The sequence below is a fragment of the Staurois parvus genome, unplaced genomic scaffold, assembly GCF_062004578.1.
Source record: "Staurois parvus isolate SC_StPar_1 unplaced genomic scaffold, SC_StPar_1.0 ptg001090l, whole genome shotgun sequence".
NCBI lineage: Eukaryota > Metazoa > Chordata > Amphibia > Anura > Ranidae > Staurois > Staurois parvus.
This window is the reverse complement of record NW_028318886.1, coordinates 193505-218270: the sequence shown is the minus strand read 5'-3', so window position 1 is coordinate 218270 and position 24766 is coordinate 193505. Positions and strand designations below refer to the sequence as shown.

Here is a 24766-nt window from a genome sequence, read left to right as displayed (position 1 = left end):
TTTTCTCGATCAGCCCCTATCTCTGGGAGTACCCCCGCAGCTCTCCTTTTCTTCCTTGGCAGTCTCATGCTCTCTTTTCCTGGCCGTCTCTCAGACTTTCTTTAACGAAAAGCAGATGTGTGAGGCTCCTTTGTGGGAGACGAAGAATCCAGGATGATGCGGTTACTTGGGAAGTCATGCGTCTCCTGAGTGCCTTATTGCAAACGTCCAGAAACGCAAAGCGAGGCGAACAGAGGTGAAAATATCTGCACCGTACAGTATAGCATGTTATAGACTGAGAGGGACAGGTGAAATCACAAATTTATATACCCCATTATTGAATCACCCCCTATCCTCCTTTACCCTAGGTTCACACCTATGCAAGTTGCGTTTCAGTAATTTCTGCAGTGCGTTTTGCATTTTTGCAGCATTTTACGTTTTGGGGAAGGGGGGGGGTCATTATTTTTCTTGTTGCTAGGCAGATTTAAAATACAAAACACGCCAAAAACACAGCAAAAACAAAATACATGCTTTTCTATTTCCATTGAAGTCTATAGAACCAAAAATGCAACTTTTTGTGTTCAAAAAAGTCCCTGACCCTGTCCAAAAAAAACACACCGGGTGAAAATGCACAGATGTGAACATGTCACATAGGAAGTCATGTTAAATGAACTGTACTGCATTTCTGCAAAATTCTGAAGAAAATGCTTTGGTGTGAACATGTCCCATAGGAAATCATGTTAAATGGACTCTACTGCATTTCTGCAAAATGCAAAACTCTGAAGAAAACACTTAGGTGTGAACCTAGGGTAATATATATATAAAGCTGCGCACAGACAGCGTGAATTTTGGCTAATTAATGTTGAGTCAGCATAAATCTGAGTTGGGCGGAAAATTATCGGCCAAACAGTGACTATATCCTATCAGATGCCGTCACTGTTCGGACTCATGTACACAGGTGCTTTTGCCCATATAGAGAAAAACGCGGACGTATTCCAGAGACAGGGAGGCATGAGTGGTGCATGCAATCAGCTTCCAGCATTCTGTCAGAATCATGACAGGCAATGGGGGGCTATACTCACCTGTAGCAGTTCCAAGCGGTACTCATGCATGTACAGATTCCACCCACACAGCCGGATCATTCATTCATAGTGTTCTGTGAATGAATGAATGAACTACAAGTCCTTAGTGCTGTGCTGTGAAGCGCCGTCAAGGCTGCTGTTAGAAACCACAGGGCCCCATACAGCCAACCTGACAGGGCCTCTGAAAAAAAACAAAGTTTTTCCCCTGCAGGAGAAAATTGGATTGTGCTTTGCTGGGTTTTTTTGCCTTCCTCTGGATCAACTGTGGGTATAGGATTATAACTTTTCTTTTTTTAATGGTTGAACTGGATGGACTTTTGTCTTTTTTCAGCCAGACTAACTGTGTAACTACTACGCTTCAGTTATGAATGAACACAGTGAGTGATCGGTACCAAGCACGCAATGTGGTCATTCAGGAAGGAAAGGGGCTGGTAAAATGTTACATATTTACAGGACCCTTCCCCCACTCTGCATCCTATTGTGTGCTTGTAGCTGCTGGTAGGAAGAAGGGTAGGGAAGTCAGCTGCACTGCAGGGGTGGGGGCACACAGGGGGGAAGCGTATGGTGCACAGTGAGGGTGATAAGGTGCTACGGGGGGGGGGGGCAATTACTGGAACCAATACCCTGTATGGCTCTCTCTGCAGCAGCTGAAAGCCAGGAGAAGAAGCCAGCTTTCAGCTGCTGCAGAGAGAGCCATACAGGGGATCAGTCCCAGTATTTGCACCCCCTCTGTGCTGATCACCATCCCTGCCCACATCCAATTCACCCGGCTGCCTGGGCCCTGTACAGGAGGACTGGTGGTACCCCCTTATCCAGCCCTGTGGTAGTTTATTGAATCTTCCTACTTGCCCATACATCCTGTACAAGCAAGCAGATATACTGACAGGCCTGCATGGCACCAACGATCTGCTGATCACTGGTGCAATGCCTTACAGGCTCCTGCAACCAAAAATCATAAATGCACATGCAAAATCATGCGTTTTCCCAACACGTTTCCTTTAGCAGACACACGGCGGTGCCATTAATTGTTAATTGTAATGGCACCACCATGTGTCTGCTGTTAAATGGGGGTGCCCAGGGTCGTATTCACCACAAGGCAAACAAGGCATTTGCCTAGGGCAGCATTTTTTCACGGGGCCAGCAGCATTTTTCAGGGGGAAGAGGCAATTTCCAGGGGGGCAGTGCTGCCACCTGAATGAAGGGATGGAGGAAAGGACACGCAGCATGGGGACCAGGTGGGATCTGAAAGAGTCTGCAGGCTGCTTTATGTTGTATGCAGAACCTGACTCTTGCTTCCGGGGATGTCCAAAGCTGTGAAGGTGAGTGTCTTCTCTCTCGCCGGGGTGGGGGGAGAGGTTGCTAGTGTGTGGAGGGCAGTGGTAGTGGAAGGCTCTCTTGGGTGGGGTGTTGTTGGTTAATGTCAGGCTCTTATCATGGGAGAGGGGGGAGAGGGGGGTGTTTGTCAGTGTCAGGGTCTCTCCATGGGGGGTGATTTTTGTGTTGCCTAGGGCAGGACAAAACCTAAATACACCACTGGGGGTGCCAATATTTGTAATCTGCAAAAAAGAGCATTTTCCTGCATGCCAAACTGCCAGGTGCTGCAGTGCTGTATGGTTCATAGAGGTACGTTTTTGGAAAAGAGTCAAAGACTTATTTTCCTTGTTTGTCAAATGTTGAAATAAATGGGCTGCCCTATATGCAATGCACAGGAATGTGCGAAAAACGAATACAAACCTGTAGGTGTGAACCAAACCTGCACATCTGAATGAGCCCTAAACTGACAACAGACCTGAACTCACCTCCTACTCCCTTTATACAGTATTATCCTTTAGGACCCATTCATACAAATTACAATGTGGGAAACGTGCATTTCCTGCACTGCACGGGAACACGCTGCCCTCGTTAGACACATGCAGGTGCCATTAATTGTAAACGGCATCCCAAATGCAAGTGCTTGCGCATAGTGACCACCAAAGTGTACAGTATCGCAGTACCATGCCGTTTGGAACAGTATGATTTAAAAAGTTGCAACTGCCATACTTTTTGCATGTCCCCCCCCCCCCCCTTCCTCGTTTGGCAGCCCACTGAAATAAATGGGGTATCGGGAACATACAAGAACGCATTGTGGATCAGCCCTTCCCTAATAATGTCCTAGAGCTAAAGCTGGCCATACACTAATAGAATTTAGTTTGAAACATTTGATTTTCTAATTGTTCAGATTGTTGTTCATTTCGACTGCAGTGACGAGAAGATTCGGAGGAGCAGGATGGAAAAAGTCCATTCACTTCAAAATTGATTGTTACGTAAAAGCAAAGAAAGTTTTAAAATACTTTCGAACGACATTCATCAAGTCATCGAGTGCACTGAGAATGTTCATTCAAAACATCTACTTGTGTATGGCCAGCTCTATTGTTTCCACACTTCGCCCCCCCCCCCCCACCTTTCCAACCCATAATAACTCCTCAATCGCCTTACCAATGCTAAAACGTATTTCATCCTGCCAATAAAGCCTATTTGAATTTGAAATAGAGAATGAGAGGGGGGGTAGGGACTAGGAGTCAAGAGACAGAGGTGTGCCTGCCATGGGAGGAGGAGAGGCACACAGGCGGGGAATCAGGTGTGTCCTCAGGACAGGAAGAAGAGACTGCAAGTGACAGAAGAAAGGACAGACAGAAAGAAGCAGGAGCAGACACGGTCAGGAGACCAAGGCTCAGAATCTAGGACTGGCACCGATACAAGGGGCATCGCTGGCAAAAGAAGAGACGTCTGTCTGACATGTGAGCACATCTGGGATAGAGACAGCCTGAGGGCAGGGAGGGGAACAGCAGTGCAAGGGGGGGGGGGGGAAGTTATAGAGTGCAGGGTATAAAGTGTGTGTGTGCTGGGGGGAGAGAGAAAATATTCAAAAAAAAAAAAAGAAAACTGAATAGAGAGAAGCACGAGAGTGAGCCGAGAACAGGGCGGAAACATGCTTACACAGGGGAAAATTAGTGAGAGAGGAAGCCTGCTGAAGAGGGATGAAAGACAAGTGTGAGAAGTAAACAGTCTCTTGCGTTTGCTGAATTCTCAAAATCTCCCTGTTCCAGTCTAGAGAAGACGAATCGGGCAAGATGAGCTGGACGCAACAAGATTCCGATGTCTACAAGATGCTGCATGGGAACGAGGAGGTCAGAACTACCCCAAGACAGTCCAGCAGCTTCAAATTACTGGCGGAGGCTCTGGAGAACAACCCTGACGGTACTTAGAGAAATTTATTCTGTAGATCTATCTTTTGTTAAAATGGAAGAACTCTTAAATAACTGGTTAAAGTCTCTGAAAACCCCTGTAATTTTTTATAGTATAGTTTCAAAGTACATTAGTGTAGTGGTCAGTGGTAAGAATGTATGGTCATTTGACTTACATTTGTGGTCGGTGGAAAAATGTTCCCTACATTGGGGGTCAGTGGGAAGAATGCTCCTTACTTTGGTGGTCAGTGGGTAGAAGGCTCCTTACATTGGTGGTCAGTGGGAATAATGCCCATTGCATTGGTGATAAATGAGAAGAAAGCTCCTTACATTGGTGGTCAGTGGGAATAATGCCCATTGCATTGGTGATAAATGAGAAGAAAGCTCCTTACATTGGTAGTCAGTGGGAATAATGCCCATTACATTGGTAATCAGTGGGAAGAATACTCCTTACATTGGGGGTCAGTGGGAATAATGCCCATTACATTGGTTATAAATGAGAAGAAAGCTACTTACATTGGTGGTCAGTGGGAATAATGCCCATTACATTGGTAATAAGTGGGAAGAATGCTCAATACATTGGAGGTCAGTGGGAAGAAGGTTCCTCACATTGGTGGTCAGTGGGAATAATGCCCATTACATTGGTAATCAGTGGGAAGAATGCTCCCTCCATTGGAGGTCAGTGGGAACAAAACTCCTTAAATTGGTGGTCAGTGGGAAGAGGTCTCTTACATTGGTGTTCAGTGGGAATAATGCCCATTACATTGGTGATCAGTGAGACGAAGGCTCCTTACATTGGAGACCAGGGGGAAGAATGCTTCTTACATTGGTGGTCAATGAGGGAATGTGCTCACTGCTTAAGGAACTCCTGCGGGAACCCTTGTGTTAGGGTGCCATCAATTCTAGGACTAGAAGCTGACACTTATTAGATGACGCTAAACATGCCATTGCTTTAATCTGCATTTAGGCTTCAGTCTGTGGTTACTATGACAGCTGTGACTGTCATTGACATGTACAAGCAGATATTACCAGTACTAGTACTCTCCCCAAGCTTCAGCTTAGTTGTGGTTACTGCGTCATATATGACCGTTACTGCAGGGTTGGACAAATTAATATACAATTCAGAAGCCAGCTCCATTGACAACGACTAGTGAAAACCTCAAAAGTAAAAAAGTAAAAATTAAGGTGTAATTTTTAGGGAGCATTGAATACCTGGCTGCAGTGATTTTTTCCAGTCCTAGCTTACTTGCAGATATTACCATTGCTAAGACTCTGCCTAAGCTTCAGCCTGTGTTACCACCTCATATGTGACTGTTACTGATACTTACTAGCAGATATTACCAATAATAGGTCTGTGCCAAGTTTCAGCCTGGGGTCATCACGTTTTATGTGACTGTTACTGTTACTTACTTGCAGATATTACCAGTACCAGAATTGTTCCTAATCATCAGCCTTTGGTTATCACCTCATATGTGACTGTTACTGGTATTTACTAGCAAATATTACCAAAACTAGGATTGTCCCTAAGCTTCAGCCTTTGGTTACATCTTATATTTTACTGTTACTGGTACTTATGAGCAGATATTACCAAAACTAGGACTCGCCTTAACCTTCAGCCTGTGCTCACCGCTTCATATGTGACTGCTACTGGTACTTACTAGCAAATATCACGTATACTATGGCAGTCAATTATGCTTCAGCCATGGTCGTTTCTGCACTTGAAGGTATTTCCACTGCTAGGAAAGTCACCTGTTCCACAACATGACATGTAGCCACAACACAGCACTGACACCGCAGACATAACACATATAATCAGGTGTTAGCAATATAATTAGTAATATAGCCATTGCCATAGCCACTAGCAGGGGCAGACTGATAACTCATGTGGCCCCCAGGCAATAGGGGATCATGTGGCCCCTGTGTCCTTGCCCAAAGTAAAAAAAGCCTATGAAAAAGGTACCAGGGGCATCTCATGGGGCCCCCTACTGACCCCGGGCCCTTGGGCAGTGCCCGAGTTTCCAAGTGGTCAGTCCGCCTCTGACCACTAGTAAGCAGTAAGTCCCAAGGCTGGTAAGTCCTAAAGGCTGTTGCATACACTGCTGCCACTTAATACACTGACCCACTCTAACTGATAGTTCTTTTAGCAGCTTCAGTAATTATTTGGATTATTATAGAGCTGCAATGCCAATAATGCCAATAATATGACTACCAGCACATCCACCAGTAGATGATTCCACCACTTAGGACACATGCTTACCCTAGTAATGCAGATACTGCAACTGGTAAAGATTCACTGACACATATCAGCAGCTTAGTACTGTCTTTAGTTGATTTATTAATTGATTTACGAATCCTATTAGTAAGACTGTTGTTTAAGTGAACTAATGGCTTACTATCTACATGCAGGGTAAAGGAGGATGCAGTATGTGGTATGCAGAGTAAAGAAGGATGTAGTCTGTGGTATGCAATGATATGAAGAAGGAAATTGGGTTGCTGCCACCGGCAGTACCTGTCATTACTCGTCTAAGACACTGCTACCACACTGAGAATTTGAAGGTTTTTCTCCATGGCTATAAGAATATCTTACTTCTAGAGGGTTCTAGACAGCCCATGCAGAGGGGAGGGAAGTCATCCTACAAACACAGAGCTGTGAATTCTGGTAGGCAGATCTCATTACAGGAGTCATTGAAAAGTACATTAGATGATTTATCCCACTATCATCCACCCATGGCTGAAATACCAGTTTCCTTTGACTTGACGCCCTAAAAACCTATTTTGTGGTGCACTTTACAGAACTCTTCTTGCCCTTAGTAATTGGTGATGCCTGGATGCTGACACAGCCAGTCATCTAATAATTAGGTTATTTTTGTCAACCGCACTGTGGAGACTGGTGTTAAAGTACACCTGTTATAAGAGAAGTAGGAAGGCTGCCATTTAAAAGTGAATGTAAAACCAACATTTCCTTTCTTTTTTGCATTTTTAGTCAAAGTAGGTTAACACTTGCAAATGGGGCTGTCACCAATAACATCCAAGAACCCCTAGTGATTAGATGCAGGAGGCAGCCCCATTGAAATCAACAGGAGGCTGACAGCTCCCACTGCTAATTGTGGCCATTCGCATGTAATCACATGTAATGCATGTCATTGGGGCTGTCTCCTGCATCTAATTCTCAGGAACCCCTGCTGGGGTTCTCCCATGAAATCAGTGGTGGACCCATTTGCAAGTGAATGGGAACTAGGACCCCTGTCAGTTTTTTTTTTCTTTTTTTGCAGTCTGTATCTCATCAGGGAGATTATCCTTCACTTTTTGTCCCAGAGATGCAGCAGGAACTAAGAGAAAATCTCTTCAAAGGGGAAACCCCCTATAAGACATTTGTGGCCACAACAGGTGACCCCACTGGAAGTTTTTTCCTCATCACCTGTTCCTGTGACAACTTAGAGATTTTGGATTTCCTTTATGAACACTTTCTGTACTGGACAACAGTTACCAGGGCAAATAATGAGGGCAAATCTCGCCAGTGGGGACATAGACAGCAATAGAAACTTGAAAGAAGTCATAAACCTTCTATCTAAAACTATAAAAACAAGCATGCAGAAATGAACTATAGAAAAGTCAGAATTCCTTATAGCTATAGTTATATCTACAAGCATCAGCATAGCACCAAAGCAATTACTGTAGCTATTATAAATTCTGTATATATCCCTCAGGGGCGGACTGACCATTTGGAAACTCGGGCACTGCCCGAGGGCCGGGGGTCAGTAGGGGGCCCCATGAGATGCCCCTGGTACCTTTTTTATAGGCTTTTTTGAGTTTGGGCAAGGACACAGGGGCCCCATGATCCCCTATTGCCCGGGGGGCCCCGTGAATTTTCAGTCCGCCCCTGATAGCCCTACAGAACAGACAGTGCACAGTCCACGTGTATTTTTCTGCTTCACTGTAACAATGACACAGGAAATAGAGTATACTATAGATTCAGCTACAAACTTATAAACACTGCCATCTACTGGTTGAAGAATATATCTCCACTGAATACTGATGTAATTGTTGCACAAAATACATGAACACAGTATTCCAACATTAGCATTTTGTTTAAAAGGAAAGGTCTATATATTTCTCTAATGATAATGATGACTCTGACTTGTTCGAAGACTGTAGTTAGGTGCAGAACATATAGCTGTCATTTGAAAAGAGATTCACAGCTTCACCTATCTTTGTATTTCATTCTGCGTTTAGACCCCAACACTGTAATTTCATACATCTACATCCCACATTACAGACCCTTATCACACACAGTCCTTCCGTACACCTATGAAGAAGGAAATTTGGTTCCTATGGGCCAGCCATTCTCAGCCTGGTTTCTGTGGAACCCTAGGATTCCTCCAGATATTGCTAGGGGTCCTTTGAGCTGTGGTTGGTTGTTCTGCCATTTTATGGTGCCTGCATAATTCTGATGCCAACACCACTTGGTAAAGCCAGCAGCAAGACACCAATGATCTTTTCAGCTGACTGTAAGAGTGGAATTCTCACTGCCTATGTAAGGGCTATTCTGACTACTGATCTCCACTGTACAGGTATTTTTCCCATTGATCCTCTGATGAATTGGTTTAAAGTGATATTAAAGGCAAATAAAAGAAAAATAACAAACATGCCTCGATCCTCCTCTTCAGGTCCCTACTGTTGCTCCTGTCCTCTCCCTTCTGCTGAGTGCCCCCAGAGCAAGCTGCTTATTATTTATTTATTTATTTCAGGTACTTATAGAGCGCCGTCAATTTATGCAGCGCTTTACACATATATATTGTACATTCACATCAGTCCCTAACCCTCAAGGGGTGTACAATCTAAGGTCCCTAACTTACATTCATACATACACATATTAGGGCCAATTTTGACAGGATCCAATTAACCTACCAGCATGTCTTTGGAGTGTGGGAGGAAACCGGAGTACCTGGAAGAAACCCACGCAGGCACAGGGAGAACATGCAAACTCCAGGCAGGTGGTGCCATGGCTGGGATTCAAACCAACGACCCCAGTACTGCCAGGCAGAAGTGCTAACCATTTAGCCACTGTGCTGCCCATTATGCTTATTATGGGGGCACCCAAGCAGGCTTGCTCCCAAGCTGCTGCCCTGCGTGTCCATCCACAGAGCTGTGGCTTGTTCCCACCCCCTCTGTCTCCTCATTGGGTCACTGGCTGTGATTGACAGCAGCGGGAACCAATGGCCTCCACTGCTGTCTCAGCCATTGAGGAGGGAGAGTCCACGGAGAGCTGAGGCTCTCGTGCACATTGCTGGAACATGATGGGGCTCAGGTAAGTATTTCGGGGGGCTACTGCACACAGAAGTTTTTTTTAGCCTTGAGCCTTTACAACCACTTTAGGTAAGGGTTCCAAAGGATGTGGAAACAATTTTAGAGGTTCCTCTGGGGTAAAAAGGTTAAGAAAGGCAGTATCACTACTTTTCCTATATATTAATATTTGAAAATGACAGTCAGAATAATTTAGATGAATTTTAATACAAATTTAGTAGCAATTAAAAAAAAAATCTGTTTGTGATAAAATTATACATGTATTTATACCAATTTATAGGTCCTTAAATCCTTAAAAAGGAGCATTTGTGGAGTCAATAGGAATTGGGGCCGAAGAGAGGGACTGCTGGGAACTCTGACATTTTTCATTTGTCTGGAGATCCTGCCTTTCAGGTCAATGACACGGCTACATTTGACCCAGTCTAGAAATTCTTAACGCTGTGCTTTGACACTGGTAGAATAGTCACATGTCCTCCGAACAAGTTAAGACAGCACTGAAATTAGTGTACACTCCCCAGGCTGTGACATTGCTGAGGATCCGACAGAACACAGGGCTCAGTGTTTGTAGCTTTCAGTGCTGAGACTGGCGCACTTATTGGAATGCCCCAAGATCTGGCGCAGTCTGGGGTGAGATTGAAATAGACTTATAAGGCATTGAATCTACAGCTGTACAAACTAAGTCCAGACAAAACACAAGCTGCTCCAACCCTATGGGACCAATAATTCATTGCACTAAGTATGTAGTGACACTTTAAGGACTAACAGACAACCTGCACAGATAGCCATAGGGCCTGATTGCTTAATGTATAAGAATATACTTATTGATCTGAAGATACCAGAGACATTTCTTGACTGTTAAGGTAGACCGACATAAACACAAGAGTAGCAAAATGTTAGGGCTAAATGAAAACGATAAGAACTAAAACTTTTCTTGCTTTACATTATGAAGCAATCACACCACTGAAAGTTCAACTTGTTTATTTGACATAATTACACCAGCTTACTAAACATCACTATTGTGCAAGTTACCAAATTCCAGAAGGCTGGTATGTAACCACATATGAGATCCTGACAGCAATTATCTTCTACCCAAAACATTCCAAGCAGATAAGGACCTGGTCAACAAAGCCAACACTGCCTTGGCCTTTGGGTATCAACAACACTTTCACATTTTTAGTAGAGTAAAGAAAGCATACTATACCTTATCTGGGGGACTGCCCCTCTTTTGGAACCACATCCCTTGGTCCTACTTTGCTCCTCAGTGGTCCCTTTTTGTGGTGCGTTATATAAACCTCTATACAAAATGTATTTAATTAAGGCTATATATTCCACATTTCACATTTCTGACACTGTGGTTCTGATACATAGTGTCATTCTGCATCCGCTCCTACCTGAATCACTGGGTAGTTTTCCCCACAGGCTTCTATTAATTTTTTAATTCTGCACAGCAGAATCATCCATTCACATCCCATCTGCCACTGTGGCAGTGGGACCACTAGTTCTCAATGGAGCACAAGTGATGTTACTGTAGTTCAGTGTTCCTCCAGCCACAAGTAGGAGAATCTGCAAGAGCCTGTGCATTGTACCCAAAATCCACTGATTGTGGTTGCAATACTTTGCAGGCTTCAGTTAAAAAAATTTAAAATATGACATTTTTGTTTCTTTTTGCAATATTGGTTGCATTTATGGGAGCACACATTTTTTTCATTTATATTTTTACAAAAGTTGGAATGTGCCTTTAGATACCAAAAGTGTCATACACTAAACCGTTCATCCAACCTCTTTCTTATTTTTTAACATCCATTATAAAGGAAAGTTAGTGGAGTAAAAAGCACTTAAGTATGGAACCAAAAATATTTTGTGTAATAATTGCATATGCTGTGCGAAATTGAAGCAGTGGTCTTTCTTTGCCAGCTTATTTTGTGCTTAAAAGTGTTCTCTCAGAAATGGGAAGGTCAGAATTTCTGAAAACATTTTATTGCTGTCTGTTATTTCCTGTGCCACAGACAACTCTCCCCCTCTCTGCTTAAGGTTGTCACAGGGTATGAATGCTTCTTACATTAGTAGTCATGTGTAAAGAATGCTTCTTACATTGGAGGTCAGTGAGAAGAATGCTTCTTGCACTGGTGGTCAGTGAGGTGAATGGTCATGGTGGCAGAATACTCTTTACATTAGTGGTCATGTGGGAAGAATGCTCCTTTCATTGATGATCAATGGGAAGAATGCTCCTTACGTTAGTGGGCAGTTGGGAAGCAGGCTCCTTTCAATAGTGGTCAGTGGAGAGAATGCTCTTTACATTGTTGGCCAGTAGGAAGAATACTCCTCACATTAATAGACAGTGGTAAAAATGTTTCATATGTTAGTGGCCAGTGGGATGAATGCTTCTTAGATTAATGGTCATTGGAAAAAATGCTTCTTACATTGGTGGCTAGTGGGAAGAATGCTCCTTAGATTAGTGGTCAGTGGAAAGAATGCTCCTTAGATTAGCGGTCAGTGGGAAGAAGATTCCCTAGATTAGTGGTCACTGGGAAGAAGGCTCCTTAGATTATTGGTCAGCGGGAAGAATGCTCCTTAGATTTTAGTGGTCACTGGAAAGAAGGCTCCTTAGTTTAGTGGTCATGTGAGTAGAATGCTCCTTAGATTAGTGGTCATGTGAGAAGAATGCTCCTTAGATTAGTGGTCAATGGGAAGAATGCTCCTTACATTGGTGGTCAGTGGGAAGAAGGCTCCATAGATGAGTTGTCAGCGGAAAAATTTCCCCTTACATTAGTGGTCGGTGGGAATATAGCTCCTTACAGATAGCTGAAAAGATGATTGGGGACAGTGGTAGTTTATCTAAGATACAAAAATTGCTCACTGCTTGAGGAACCCCTATTAATCTCTGGAGGAACCCTAGGGTTCAATGGAATCCTGGTTGAGGAAACCATCACTTTTCACATCCCCCACATTTAAATCAATTGAGTAAAAAGTAACAAACATATTGAGCTGCATTCAAACAGTAGTCATCTGTTGTCTGTACACATCAGCTGCCAACCTTCAATGTTTGAAGGATGCACATGAACATTGTGATCTGGCATCGGGAACCAACTGGAAGAGTCATGTAATTTATCTCTTTCCCAGGAAGATGTGACATGCTCAGGAGATGCACAAATCACAAATAGGAAACACATATCTTACTGAAATTAAAGTGACTCATTCACTTGTTGTAGAAACCATCTGTAGAACTAGTAGGAAGATTGAGGTTTCAGTCTTATAGGAATCTCTGAATGTCTTGGATGGAGCTCAGAATAAGGGGAGTTGTTTTGCTGTATTGCAGGTATTTCCACGGCTTTCCCCAGCAGACTGTCACCCAGTGCACAGAAACCAGTAAGCAGCAGCATGATGCAGAAACCCATCGTCAACTCGGTGCCTTCCCCCGTGAGGTTGTGCGAGAAGTGCAACAAAGGCATCAGGTGAGTGCTGTGAGACAATGGTCCGAACAGTAAATGAGAGGGTAATAGTAGGATCAAGCAAGTGCTGCAAATACTGTTATAAAGTTATGTAAAAATAATATTAGTACAAAGTCCAGATCAAATTCATATAGATTTACCCAATCACATTTACTGATGTAATTTATGCAAAATGGCCACCTATAGTGCACTAAACAGATCAGCACCATTTTGCAGAGAAACTGAATAAAGGATATGTAAACCTATTCTACTAAATTATCGTATATACACATGTTAATGCAATTTATGAAGTTTTCAATATTTTTAAATCTGCAGCTTTCATTTATATGGTTTGCAAAGTCAGCCCCTGTCATTGTATACGTATGTCTTCAGAATTTTGGTTCTTCCAATTGTCAAGATTTCAGCTTGCACCTCAGTAGTTGCAAAGTGCTGGCCATTTATAGTAGGTGTCAGCTTCATCAAAAGCTCTAACTCCAGTAAGGGCACGTAGTTATTATAAGGTAAACTAGCACAATCGTGTTTGTTTCAAAACAGGTAAGGTCTGGTTGGTATAAGCCAGTGTTTCTCAACTCCAGTCCTCATGGACTCCCAACAGGTCATGTTTTCAGGATTTCCCTCAGATGAAACAGCTGTGGTAATTACTAAGGCAGTGAAACTGATCAAATCACCTGTGCAAAATAATGGAAATCCTGAAAACATGACCTGTTGGGGGTCCATGAGGACTGGAGTTGAGAAACACAGGTATAAGCATGGGAAGGAAGGGGAGGGGGCTGTTCCAGGTCCAGCAGTAAGAGCAGGGGTAGGGGGGTTAGTTTTAGATTCATTGGGGGTACAAGAAGGTGCCCTTCCAGCAGGCATAGGATAACTACAGGGGTGGGGGGGCATGTACAGACTTGGTGAGAGGGGGGGTACAGGTACAGTGCTGAAGGAGGTGTAAAGCTGCAGCAAATTGTTGGCCATGGATAGTCGCAGCCAGCTATAACAGTATCAAAAGCCTTATCTCCAGTAAGCGTGTGTAGACTTTATAGTGTGTATATAGTTAATTCATTTTGCTTTCGTGTGACACTTGTCTAAGTTTACGTATCTGTTGCGTATTGGCCTGGTATGTCATAATGACAATGGCATACGTCTATAGTGGCACTCCCATTGATCTGAAAAGTATTTCCTAATGACATAATGCGTGTTTGCCTTCGTGATGTATTTGGCGTGTATGACATTTGTTTAGCCAGTGTGTGTCACTGCAACTGGAATTCCACAAGCAATTTTTATTATGATATATACAGTAGTACAATGCTATGCTGAGAATCCTGAATGTGTTTATAGAAGCTTTCCTCCTTTAGATGATGGGAACAGGTTTGCTTAATAAGGCAGTGCTGTGACCAACAGTGAAATGTATAGTACACAGGGATCAGTCAGCAATCAGAAGCCAATTCTTGATTTGCCCATCCCAGGACAAGGATGACATACAGATGGTCATACTCGCAGTTCCCATTCATGGTGACCATGGCTGACAGTGCTAGCAAATATTCTTTATTATCCTAAAGGCTAGACGAATGAAGTTTGGAGGCTAAGACTGCTGACCTCCAGTTCCCAGAATACAATTTCCCTGGCTGTCATACTAATTCAGCGACTTCAGTACGTTTTAATAGATATACAGAAAAGGAGATCTGACTTCACTCTGACTACATGTTGTTCCTAGACTATAACTTAGTATAGATGCTATAGACAACCAGGTTGCTAGCAATTTAAGAGGTATGTCAGCAATGAAATTTTCATATTGCTCCGTAAACAGACTTTTATGAAAATAACAGGTTGTGCAAAATCCAAATGTAGGAAGGTAGGGAACATTTACAGTATTCTGATGCATTAATGCGCACTATGTTAAGACAGCAAATCACTGGATTGCCAACGCACCAAAAGGTCCTGAAATTCTAACGTGCTATAAAATTTGTAATGCAACACACTATGGTAAATTGCCATGCTCTGTGGCACACTCCAACAAAAATTATGGCATCACAACATATGTACTGTAACGTTATTATCATGCATTGTGCATGTTGCCACAATGCAAAGATGTAAATGGACCCTTAAAAAAACTTGTTGGATATCTTAATGGTCTATGTAGACTTGTGCATTGCTACGCATGTTACATGTATTACCTTGCCTTTTTAAATGGCACCACAATACACTAAGGAAAATGCATTCTGCAACACATGGCAATGCATTAGGGTGTGTTGCGTTCAGGGGCGGACTGACAACTCATGGGGCCCCGGGGCAATAGGGGATCATAGGGCCCCTGTGTCCTTGCCCACGCTCAGAGCACACCCAAAAAAGCCTATAAAAGGTACCAGGGGCATTTCATGGGGCCCCCTACTGACCTACTGATGTTTTGGTGAGTTGGCAGCCCAATGATTTAAATCAATGAGCATAGTATGAAAGAATTCATAAGAAGAGTTTCCTTACCTGAAAACTACATGTCAGTAGATACTGTTAACCCAGAAATGCAGACAGATGACGTTCTGTGCATTTTTGGAGAGAGTTGAGCTTCGCACCATCCCTTCTACAGCCTCATTTAATTTGCCTGCAATCTGATGGATGACCTCACTGGCTAATCAGGAGGATTAGGAGGTGGTAAGGCCAGAGCTATAAATTGCAGGAAAAGTTAAGATTTGGATCAAAAAATTCAGCTGTCTACAACTCTGGATTTTCTAAGACTTCATGCATTCCTCTCAACACCTTTTCTCCAGGCAGGAAAGAAAAAACATGTCTAAAGCTGCGTTTTGCACACGCGTTTAGGCACATCAAGCATTTGGGCTTTCATTCATTCCATTTTCCAGAATATTAATTTATTCCGGCCATTGAAATGAATGAGCGCACCTAGGGCGCAGTTAAACAAGTTTATGCATGATCAGCTTTTTCAGCCAAACACTTCTCTTCTAAACGTGTAAGTGATTTTTTTCTCTGCCTCTAAACGCTCCTGCCTCTAAACACCTGTAAATGCCTATGTGTACGTGGACATAGAGGGGCATTTAGAGGCAGAAAAAAAGCCAAATGCCTGTAAACGTAGCATTTTTTTTATGGTCAGTGTGCATCAGCCATAAATGTTCTGACATGGCTGATTTCACTAAAGGTAAACTGTGGTTACAATATTTTGCATCACATGCAAATTTCAGCAGATTTACTTTAATTCACAGACCTGTCTTGTCTATATGCTGAGGATGATGATGGTGTGTATAAGAAGTATGGGAAGACTAATGTCATCATCTTTATGTTTGTACAGTGATATGGCTGTGAGGATCTCAGAGGGACAGTACCGTCACCCAGCCTGCTACGTGTGTGAAGATTGTGGCCTCAACCTACGCATGAGGGGACACTTCTGGGCAGGCAGCAACCTGGTGTGCGAGAAACACGCCCGAGCCAGGCACAACACACACAGCGCAAACCAGCGCACATGAGGAGATATCCCCAGCACACACCTCTTCACCCTCAGACAAGCCTAGCCATGATCTGACTATTCCAGCAGGAGCACCTCTTACCCAAGTGCACCTTACACTGAGCACTGGTGACCTCTACTATGGACTGTGCATGTTCTTGCTTGAACAAAGGATTACTGTAACCTCCAGAGAAGCCATTGATGACATGAATTGTGTTTTAACAGTGATGAGAAATGTTGCAAACATGGTTTTAATCCTACTTCTCCTATGTGAAGGCATCTATGTTACTTTAAATCTCATATACAATTGGTAGGATGGGAACACCATAAAGCTTGTTTCAGTCCAGTATTAATGAAGTATGGACTTGGAAAAAAAAATACATACTCACCTCAATGTTGCAGCATTGGTGTGATGCTACTGCTGTCCCATGTCAGCTCCAAGACCAACACTTGATCTTTGACTCAGATCTTTGTCTTTTCGGAGAAGAGAGCGGTGACTGTCAGTCACCGCTCTCTACTCTGCCCCTCCTGCGCTCACTGTATCACTGGGCTGTAGAGGGGGTGGGTGCAGCTGGAGTCAACTGTCAATCAGGCATCTGGGTGGATTCCGACAATATGTTCGTGATCCTTCCAGGCTGCTAGTTTGGCACCCTGGATCCCATACTATCTGTATCATTTTACAATTTTACAATCTAGTACAAGTCTGAACCCATTGCCAGCACACAGGCCCTGATGAAGGGGAAGTTTTGAACTGATATGTGTTGGATTTTTTAAATGAATATTTGGTGAAAATAAAATTGGACACTGGACTGAATCAAGCTTTGTAGGGCTCTCATTCTTCTAATGCTCTATAGACTACTCCAGAGTTCTCATAGGACAACCTGGCTGACAGAGAGCTGCCTCTGAAAGTAAGATCTTAACTGCTATGTCTTGGCCTACTATAGGGTTCAGTGCTCCTCCAACACATACCTACTATACATCTCATAGCAAAAAAAGACTCTCAAAATGTGTGTATAGGGCCTGCCAGCTTTACACATCTCTGTCTACTACTGAAACCTCTATAGACAAGAGGGTTATAAATGTTGTGTACTGATAATGATAAGCACTGCACGGTATGGGCAAAGGGCAAACCTGTTCTCTTGTCAGAGTCTGCGATATGATAAGCAGAGCTGTAATGTTATATTATTTCACAAGTCATGTGTCTTCCTCTTTCCTACACTGTTAAATACGAAACCAAACAAAGAACCCTTGTTTTCACAGTGAGAACCATAGTGGTAAAGGCTCTTCTATGAACTTCCTGTGTGCTGATCCCACCATCTGAAAACAATCAGACCCTTAGGGGCCCATTTACATTATTGTGCTATACTGTATTTGTTGCTGTCTTTTCGTGCCAATAGCACCATAATGCAGTATGGCAATGTTTTGTAGTATACATGTGAGTGCATTGCATTACAAAAATAGGTCACATCTGATTGTTAACGTTTTGAGTGTGCTGATGGCCATTATTTTCAATGGGCTACTTTAAAGTGTTACTAAACCCAGGACCCTGCATTCACTATATCTGGTCTCCCACAGTGCACAGAACGTGGAAATGCAATTATTTTAGTAAATATAAACTGCTAAATACCTTTTCTCATCAGCAGTTAGAGCAGTCTTGTGACTTCTATCAGTGTCCAGCAGAGCACTGGTTAATGCTTCTAGGAAGAGTTTTCATTCTCCCCTATGAGGCTACAGGACCCCTGACCCTCTTTCTGGGCAGTGCTGATTGGCCCTGTGCTGATCACACGCACTCTTCCAAGAAAAAAAAAAACTCTCTAACAATACATTCCAAACTGAGCATGTGCAGCTTGCCCCCAAGGCCCTGTTCTATCAGGAAGTTATATTGGGGACAGAAGAAGAAGGGGAGAATCAGAGAAGACAGGATCAAACAGCCTTTTTACACAATGTGGAGCATTAACCCCTTAGGCTCCACAGTGATTATAACAAGCATGCTTTACTGCATATACAGACTGATTTTACTGTTGTGGATTTAGTAACACTTTAATACAACGCACTCAAAAAATGTCAATGGACCCTAACATATATCCAAACCCAAGAACAAAAATTTATTGCAGCTTACCAGTCCTTAGATGTGTGCATTAGTTATATTTTTTTTCAGGCTAATAACATTTCCAGCCAAGTACCAGATGATCTTGCCAGAAATGCAGTGTCCTTGTCACTTCCTGTGAACGTAAAGCTGAACTCCGGGTAAAATCAGAACTGACCTTTGCAATGGGGCTTCAACTACACTACAAGAGTTAGTACTCAGTTTTGTGTAGAAACAGAAAACTCAGTTTTGCTGACTCTGTTGGAAAGATATCTACATCTTAGACCAGTGGTCTCCAAACTGTGGCCCAGAGGCTGTATGTGGCCCTTTGCTTTCCTTTATATGGTCCTTGGGGCACTATACCACCAACTTTCACCAATGATGGAGCACCATTCCCCTGACTGACACCATCAATGGGGCACTGTTCGTCCTATGGGGCAGTGATGTCGGGCATTTTCTACTCCTACAGGCTACAGTCAGGCCCCCATAAAGTGTGAAGGACAGTAAACTGGCCCTTTGCTTTGAACGTTTGGAGACCCCTGTCTTAGTCCATGGGCCTGCACATCTCCCCTGTCCATTTGAAGGGTTCCCACAATTCCTGCTGTAGGTTTTTATTTATTTTATATTATGTGAAATGCAATAGGAGGCACTGGAACACTCAAGGGTGGGGGGACACACAAAACTCCCAGATGAAAAGGAATAGAGTTATAGCAGGGAGATTTAGCAATTTGAGTTTCAAAGACACATAAGAAGACAGAAGCTGGAAAGCTCCATCTATACTTAAAATATAAGTTTTGGGTGGACTGACCCTTTAAGCACTTTCTGTGCCAGGTTCAGTTGTTTTCTATGGATGGAAATCAGTGCTCACCTATACTTTGCTGACTAGAGAAGCTTCAGTTACTAAATCCCACATTTGGGCCCCTTTCACACAAGCGCTCCATCAGTCCAGCTTTGACCCGTGATTAGGCACATCAAAAACAGACTGCAATGTATCCCTTTGGGTGGCTGGATGTAAGCGGGTGTGCGTCCATTTACATCTGAGCCCAAATAGGTTCCTCAGATTGAACGCCTTTGCAGACCTGACCAGATGTGGGTAGATCTAGGAAAACAAATGTTCATTTACATCTAACCACCCATAGGGATTACATGGATCCATTTCCATCCACTGATGGATCACAAGATGGAGGAAGAAACCGAAAGGTGTCACATATGTGACATGTGTTCCTGTTTTGATCAGACCAGCAGGGGATCAGTCTGGGATTCCCTGCTGAGATGGAATGGAGGAGCCCATTTAAAAGGAGCCTAAGAATAAAGCTGGCTACACACGAAAATAATTTTGTTTGAAATTTTTCATCTTTTGAGTGTCTGCTCGATTTTCTAATCATTAGTAAGTCAAACTGACATTTATTTTCAACGGCAGTAACAAAATTCCAAGTAGTGGGATGGAAAATTTTTCTCAATCAATTGAATTTTTAACAGTGTATATGGTTTTCGTTTGGGAAATTACGTTTTTTCCAGAATCAAATGTTACGTTTTGGTTCACACTATGCGGTGCAGGGCACCGCATGTAATTCGCACAGGAATCGCACCGTATTCCTGTGCGAATTGCATGCAAATGTCTGCGGTGTGATTTGAGCCACACACTCTGTATGGCTCAAATCCTATTGCATCTGCACCAAAAAGGTATAGGACCCTTTTTTAAATTGGCACCTGAATCTCATTGCATGGGTGTTCTCACCCATGCAATGTGATTTCTGGCACTTGCATCGCATCCTGCAATCTGTTTCAGGGTGTCATTAATTTATCATTTACACCCACACCAGATTGCATGTGATTGCGATTGCAATGTGGTGCGTTTCCTGCACTGCATTGGTGTGAACTGTGTCTAAAAGAAAACTAAATTTTGAAGTATTTTTGAATTTTTGGATGAATTTTCAGTTGCAAAATCTACTGGTGTATAGCCAGCTATAGGGAAGTTGTTATAGTATTGGACATTTGTGTGCCTAGTTGTTGCTAACAGCAGATGTGTACAGTGAGCAATGCTTCTTTGTAAAAGCCTTTAGATATTCAGATTCCATACCTTCCCAATTCATCCAGTCATACTAGGTATATGTCACAAACGTACCGGTATATTTTTTATTATATTTCTATCAGAATGAGAGCAAAGCCCTCAACATCTAACATATTCCGTTAGCCATGATACTAGCGACCTGTTTATAAATAATGAAACTGTAAAGCGGGCCATACACTATACAATCTGATTGTACAATCACTATCTTTTAAGCCCTGTACACAAAATGAGAATATTGCACGAATGATCATCCTTTTTTTTTTCATGCTAGTCTCATATCGATGAAGAAAAGGTTACTGAAGTTACGGAAATTCTCATAGGACAGACCTAAAATTCAGAAGTGATGTCACGTGTTGCAATGTATTTGTATTGCATTTCTGGATGAAAACTACTGATTAAACGAAAATTGTATGAGAAAAATTTTTCGTGCTTGTCCCTTTGAATAATTTCAGACAAAAGCTAGTGCACTAACGATCAGAATATGATACGATCGCTTTAAAAGCTGTATTTTTTGTACGATTTTCTGATTGTGTGTACTAGGCTTTAGAGCTTCCACATCTATGTAAAAGTAGGACAAACCTCACCAGTCCAATTAATTAGTATCAACTCAGCCAGATCCTTTTACTACATAGTTGATGGTAAAGCTAAGGGATGTTGTACAATCAAGTTGTGTAGTGTATGGCCAGCCTGATATTGATAATACCTGAAAAGTATTTACAGCAATATTATTTTCCGTCACCATGCAATAAGTTGATTGTAGAGATCAATATTTGTGGTCATATAGGAACCATGAACCTCATTTATGTCATTGTTTGGAAGGGAACTATTTGTATTGCCCATGACAGCCAATCAGACACTTGCTTTCATTTGTATAACAAATGTAATACGAAATCTATTTTCTTTGGTCCATGTACACATAGATAAATGAAGCCGTGTCTTATTTCTTCTTGTGATATTTGCAGTCCTCACTGTTCAGAGATGTGACAGCATGTAAGAAGGGCAAGGAGGTTGGCACCTGCCTTTGTTCACTTAAATATAAATGCCTTATTATGTCTATTTTATGTGCTATTAAACTGGCCTTAAAAAAAGATTCACATTGTATATTCTCATATTTCAGGGTTCAAAACATACGCACCGACACTCCCGGGTACACAACACACACACAATATATGCAGAATACACGAACATGTACAATATGCCAGTGTTTTTAAAGAAACATAGAAAAGGTATGGTATGGTATGGAAAATGATGGTAGAAAAAAGTCCAACTGGTCCATCGAGTCTGCCCGTTTTTTTTTGTTATAGTGTGTGAGGGTTTTTTTGGGGAGGGGGGGTTGGTTTTTTTTTTTACTTTATTATATTACATAGTTACATAGTTAGTCTGGCTGAAAAAAGACAAAAGCCATCTAGTTCAACTATTAAAAAAAGTTATAATCCTATACCCACAGTTGATCCAGAGGAAGGAAAAAAAAAACAGCAAAGCATGATCCAATTTGCTCCTGCAAGGAAAAAAAATCCTTCTGGATCCCCCAAGAGGCAATTGGATATTCCCTGGATCAACTTTACCTATAAATGTTAGTATCAAATTATATTCTGTGTATCCAAGAAAGAATCCAGGCCTTTTTTAAGCAATCCACTGAGCTTGCCAGAACCAACTCTTGAGGGAGTCTATTCCACATTTTCACATCTCTTACTGCAAAGAAACCTTTCTGTGTTTGGAGATTACATTTCTTTTCCTCCAGACGTAAAGAGTGCCCCCTTGTCCTCTGTGATGACCTCAGGGTGAATAGCTCCGAGTTCACTATATGAACCACTGATGTATTTATACATGTTGATCATATCCCTCCTTAATCTCCTCTTTTCAAGAGATAATAAATTCACTTCCTCTAATCTTTCCTCATAGCTGATCTCCTCCATGCCTCTTATCAGTTTGGTTGCCCTTCTCTGTACTTTCTCCAGTTCCCCAATGTTCTTTTTGTGAATTGGTGCCCAAAACTGAACTGCATATTCCAGATGAGGTGAGACTAATGATTTGTACAGGGGTAAAATGATATCTCTCTCTCTGGAGTCTATACCTCTTTTAACCATTAGCCGCCCGGCCAATGGCCGTTTGGCGGCTTGAAATGCGCTCCTAAATTCCGGGTGCACGCCATTTGGCGTGCTCCCGCACATGCGCAGTTTGCGGCACAGCAGAGCGGCTCAGCAGCGGGATCTGTCACGGGCCGTGCACCTCGGACACGGCCGATGACAGATCCGAGTACCGGCTCCCGTAGCTGGTACCATGTGACCTGCTGTGACCAATCACAGCAGGTCACATGATAGTTGTATACAATGGATGGCTTCATTCATGATGCCATCCATTGTATACTAGTGCCTAGCTGTGAATGGTCACAGCAGGTCACATGCACATGTCATGTGATTAGCTGTGACCAAATCACAGCTAAGCACAAAAAAAAAAAAAGCTGAATGAATCGATTTCATTCAGCTAAATGCTTGCTTATAGCAAAGTAATTCTTTGCTATAAGCAAACTGTGTATAAAAAAAAAAAAAAAAAATACTGATCACTCCCCCAAAGTAGTACAATGTTACTATGGTAACATTGTACTACTTTGGTCATAGTAAAATATGAAAAAAAAATCTTTAAAAAAATGTAATAAAAAATTAAATATAATAAAAAAATAAAAAAAAATAAAAAAAAATTATTTATTTTTTTTTCATACTGTCACCAGTCAGTGTCCATGTTCACCGCCATGCCAGTTATATGAAGACGCTGTACTGCACTGGTGACAGTATGTAAAAAAAAAAAATTGTGAAAATAAATTTTTTAATTAGTTAATTTTCCGAAAAATTATGACAAAAAAATACAACTTCAAAAAACTCGCCATGCCTCTTATGAAGTACGTCGGACTGTCTACTCTGCAAAAAGGGGTCATTTGGGGATATCTGTACTATTCTGACATTCTTGGACCTCAAGAAATTAGATTGGCTGTCAGTACTTCAGGATTGATCAATATTCAGATCTATACCATAGTTTGTGAACTCTATAACTTTCCTACAAACTAAAAAATACATCCTAATTTGGGTTATTTTCACCAAAGACATGTAGCAGAATACATCTCGGCCTAAATTTATGAAGAACAATTATTTATTTGTAAACTTTTATAACAGAAACAAAGAAAAATTTGGTTTTTTTTCAAAATTTTTGGTCTTTTTTTGTTAATTTAGCAAAAAATAAAAACCCCAGCGGTGATTAAATACCACCAAAAGAAAGCTCTAGTTGTGTGAAGAAAATGATAAAATTTTAGTTTGGGTACAGTGTTGTATGACCGCGCAATTGTCATTCAAAGTGTGAGAGCGCTGAAACCTGAAAAATGGCCTGGGCAGGAAGGTGTAAAATCACACGGTATTGAAACGGTTAATGGAAGAGAGGATTTTGCTCGCTTTAAAAGCCGCAGCTTGGCATTGCATGCCATTATTAACCTTGTGATCTAGCAGAACTCCCAGATCCTTCTCCACCATTGATTCCCCCAGTTGTACTCCCCCTAGTATGTATGATGTATGCATATTCTTAGCCCCCAAGTTGCCCAATTAAACAGTGCATTGAGGTCGGCTTGTAAGTTGGAGACATCCTGTAAGGACATTATTCCACTGCAAAGCTTGTATAGATATAGAGTATAGATCTATGCTTGTCCCAAGCATGTTTGAAGCTATTTACTGTTGACTGGCTCACTACCTCTTCTGGAAGTTTATTCCACGCATCAACTACTCTTTCAGTAAAATAGTACTTTCTAAGATTAGTTTTGTACTTTCCTCCAGTTAGTTTAAAGCAGAGGTCCAGCCGGTTTTGTGTTTATTAAAAGTCAGCAGCTACAAAAACCGTAGCTTCTGACTTTTAATAAACACACACTTACCTGTCCTTTGGTCCAGCAATGTGCTCACCTGCGCCGTCCCTTCTCTTCTCCTTCTCTCCTCGGCGCCGGCATCTCAACTGTGCGCCTCCTAATTGGTCTGGCAGTCTTCTGGGACCTGTGAAGGTTCCCAGGAGACTGCGGTAGGAAGGAGGGGGGCCGAACGTCTGACTCACTTCGACACAATGAATTGAGCCAGAATTGGGAGGGGTACTTGTCAAAACCACGTAT

General features: G+C 42.2%; 1 protein-coding gene across 1 annotated transcript; it reads left to right on the top strand.

Moving 5' to 3' along the window:
- The first annotated feature begins 3678 nt into the window (after positions 1-3678).
- PDLIM2 (PDZ and LIM domain 2) lies at positions 3679-21718 on the top strand. Its single transcript, XM_089658691.1, has 4 exons — positions 3679-3838; positions 4148-4298; positions 12906-13041; positions 16319-21718. Exons 2-4 carry the CDS (start codon positions 4172-4174, stop codon positions 16491-16493), a joined length of 438 nt encoding a protein of 145 aa, XP_089514817.1. The 5' UTR covers positions 3679-3838; positions 4148-4171; the 3' UTR covers positions 16494-21718.
- Positions 21719-24766: the final 3048 nt, after the last annotated feature.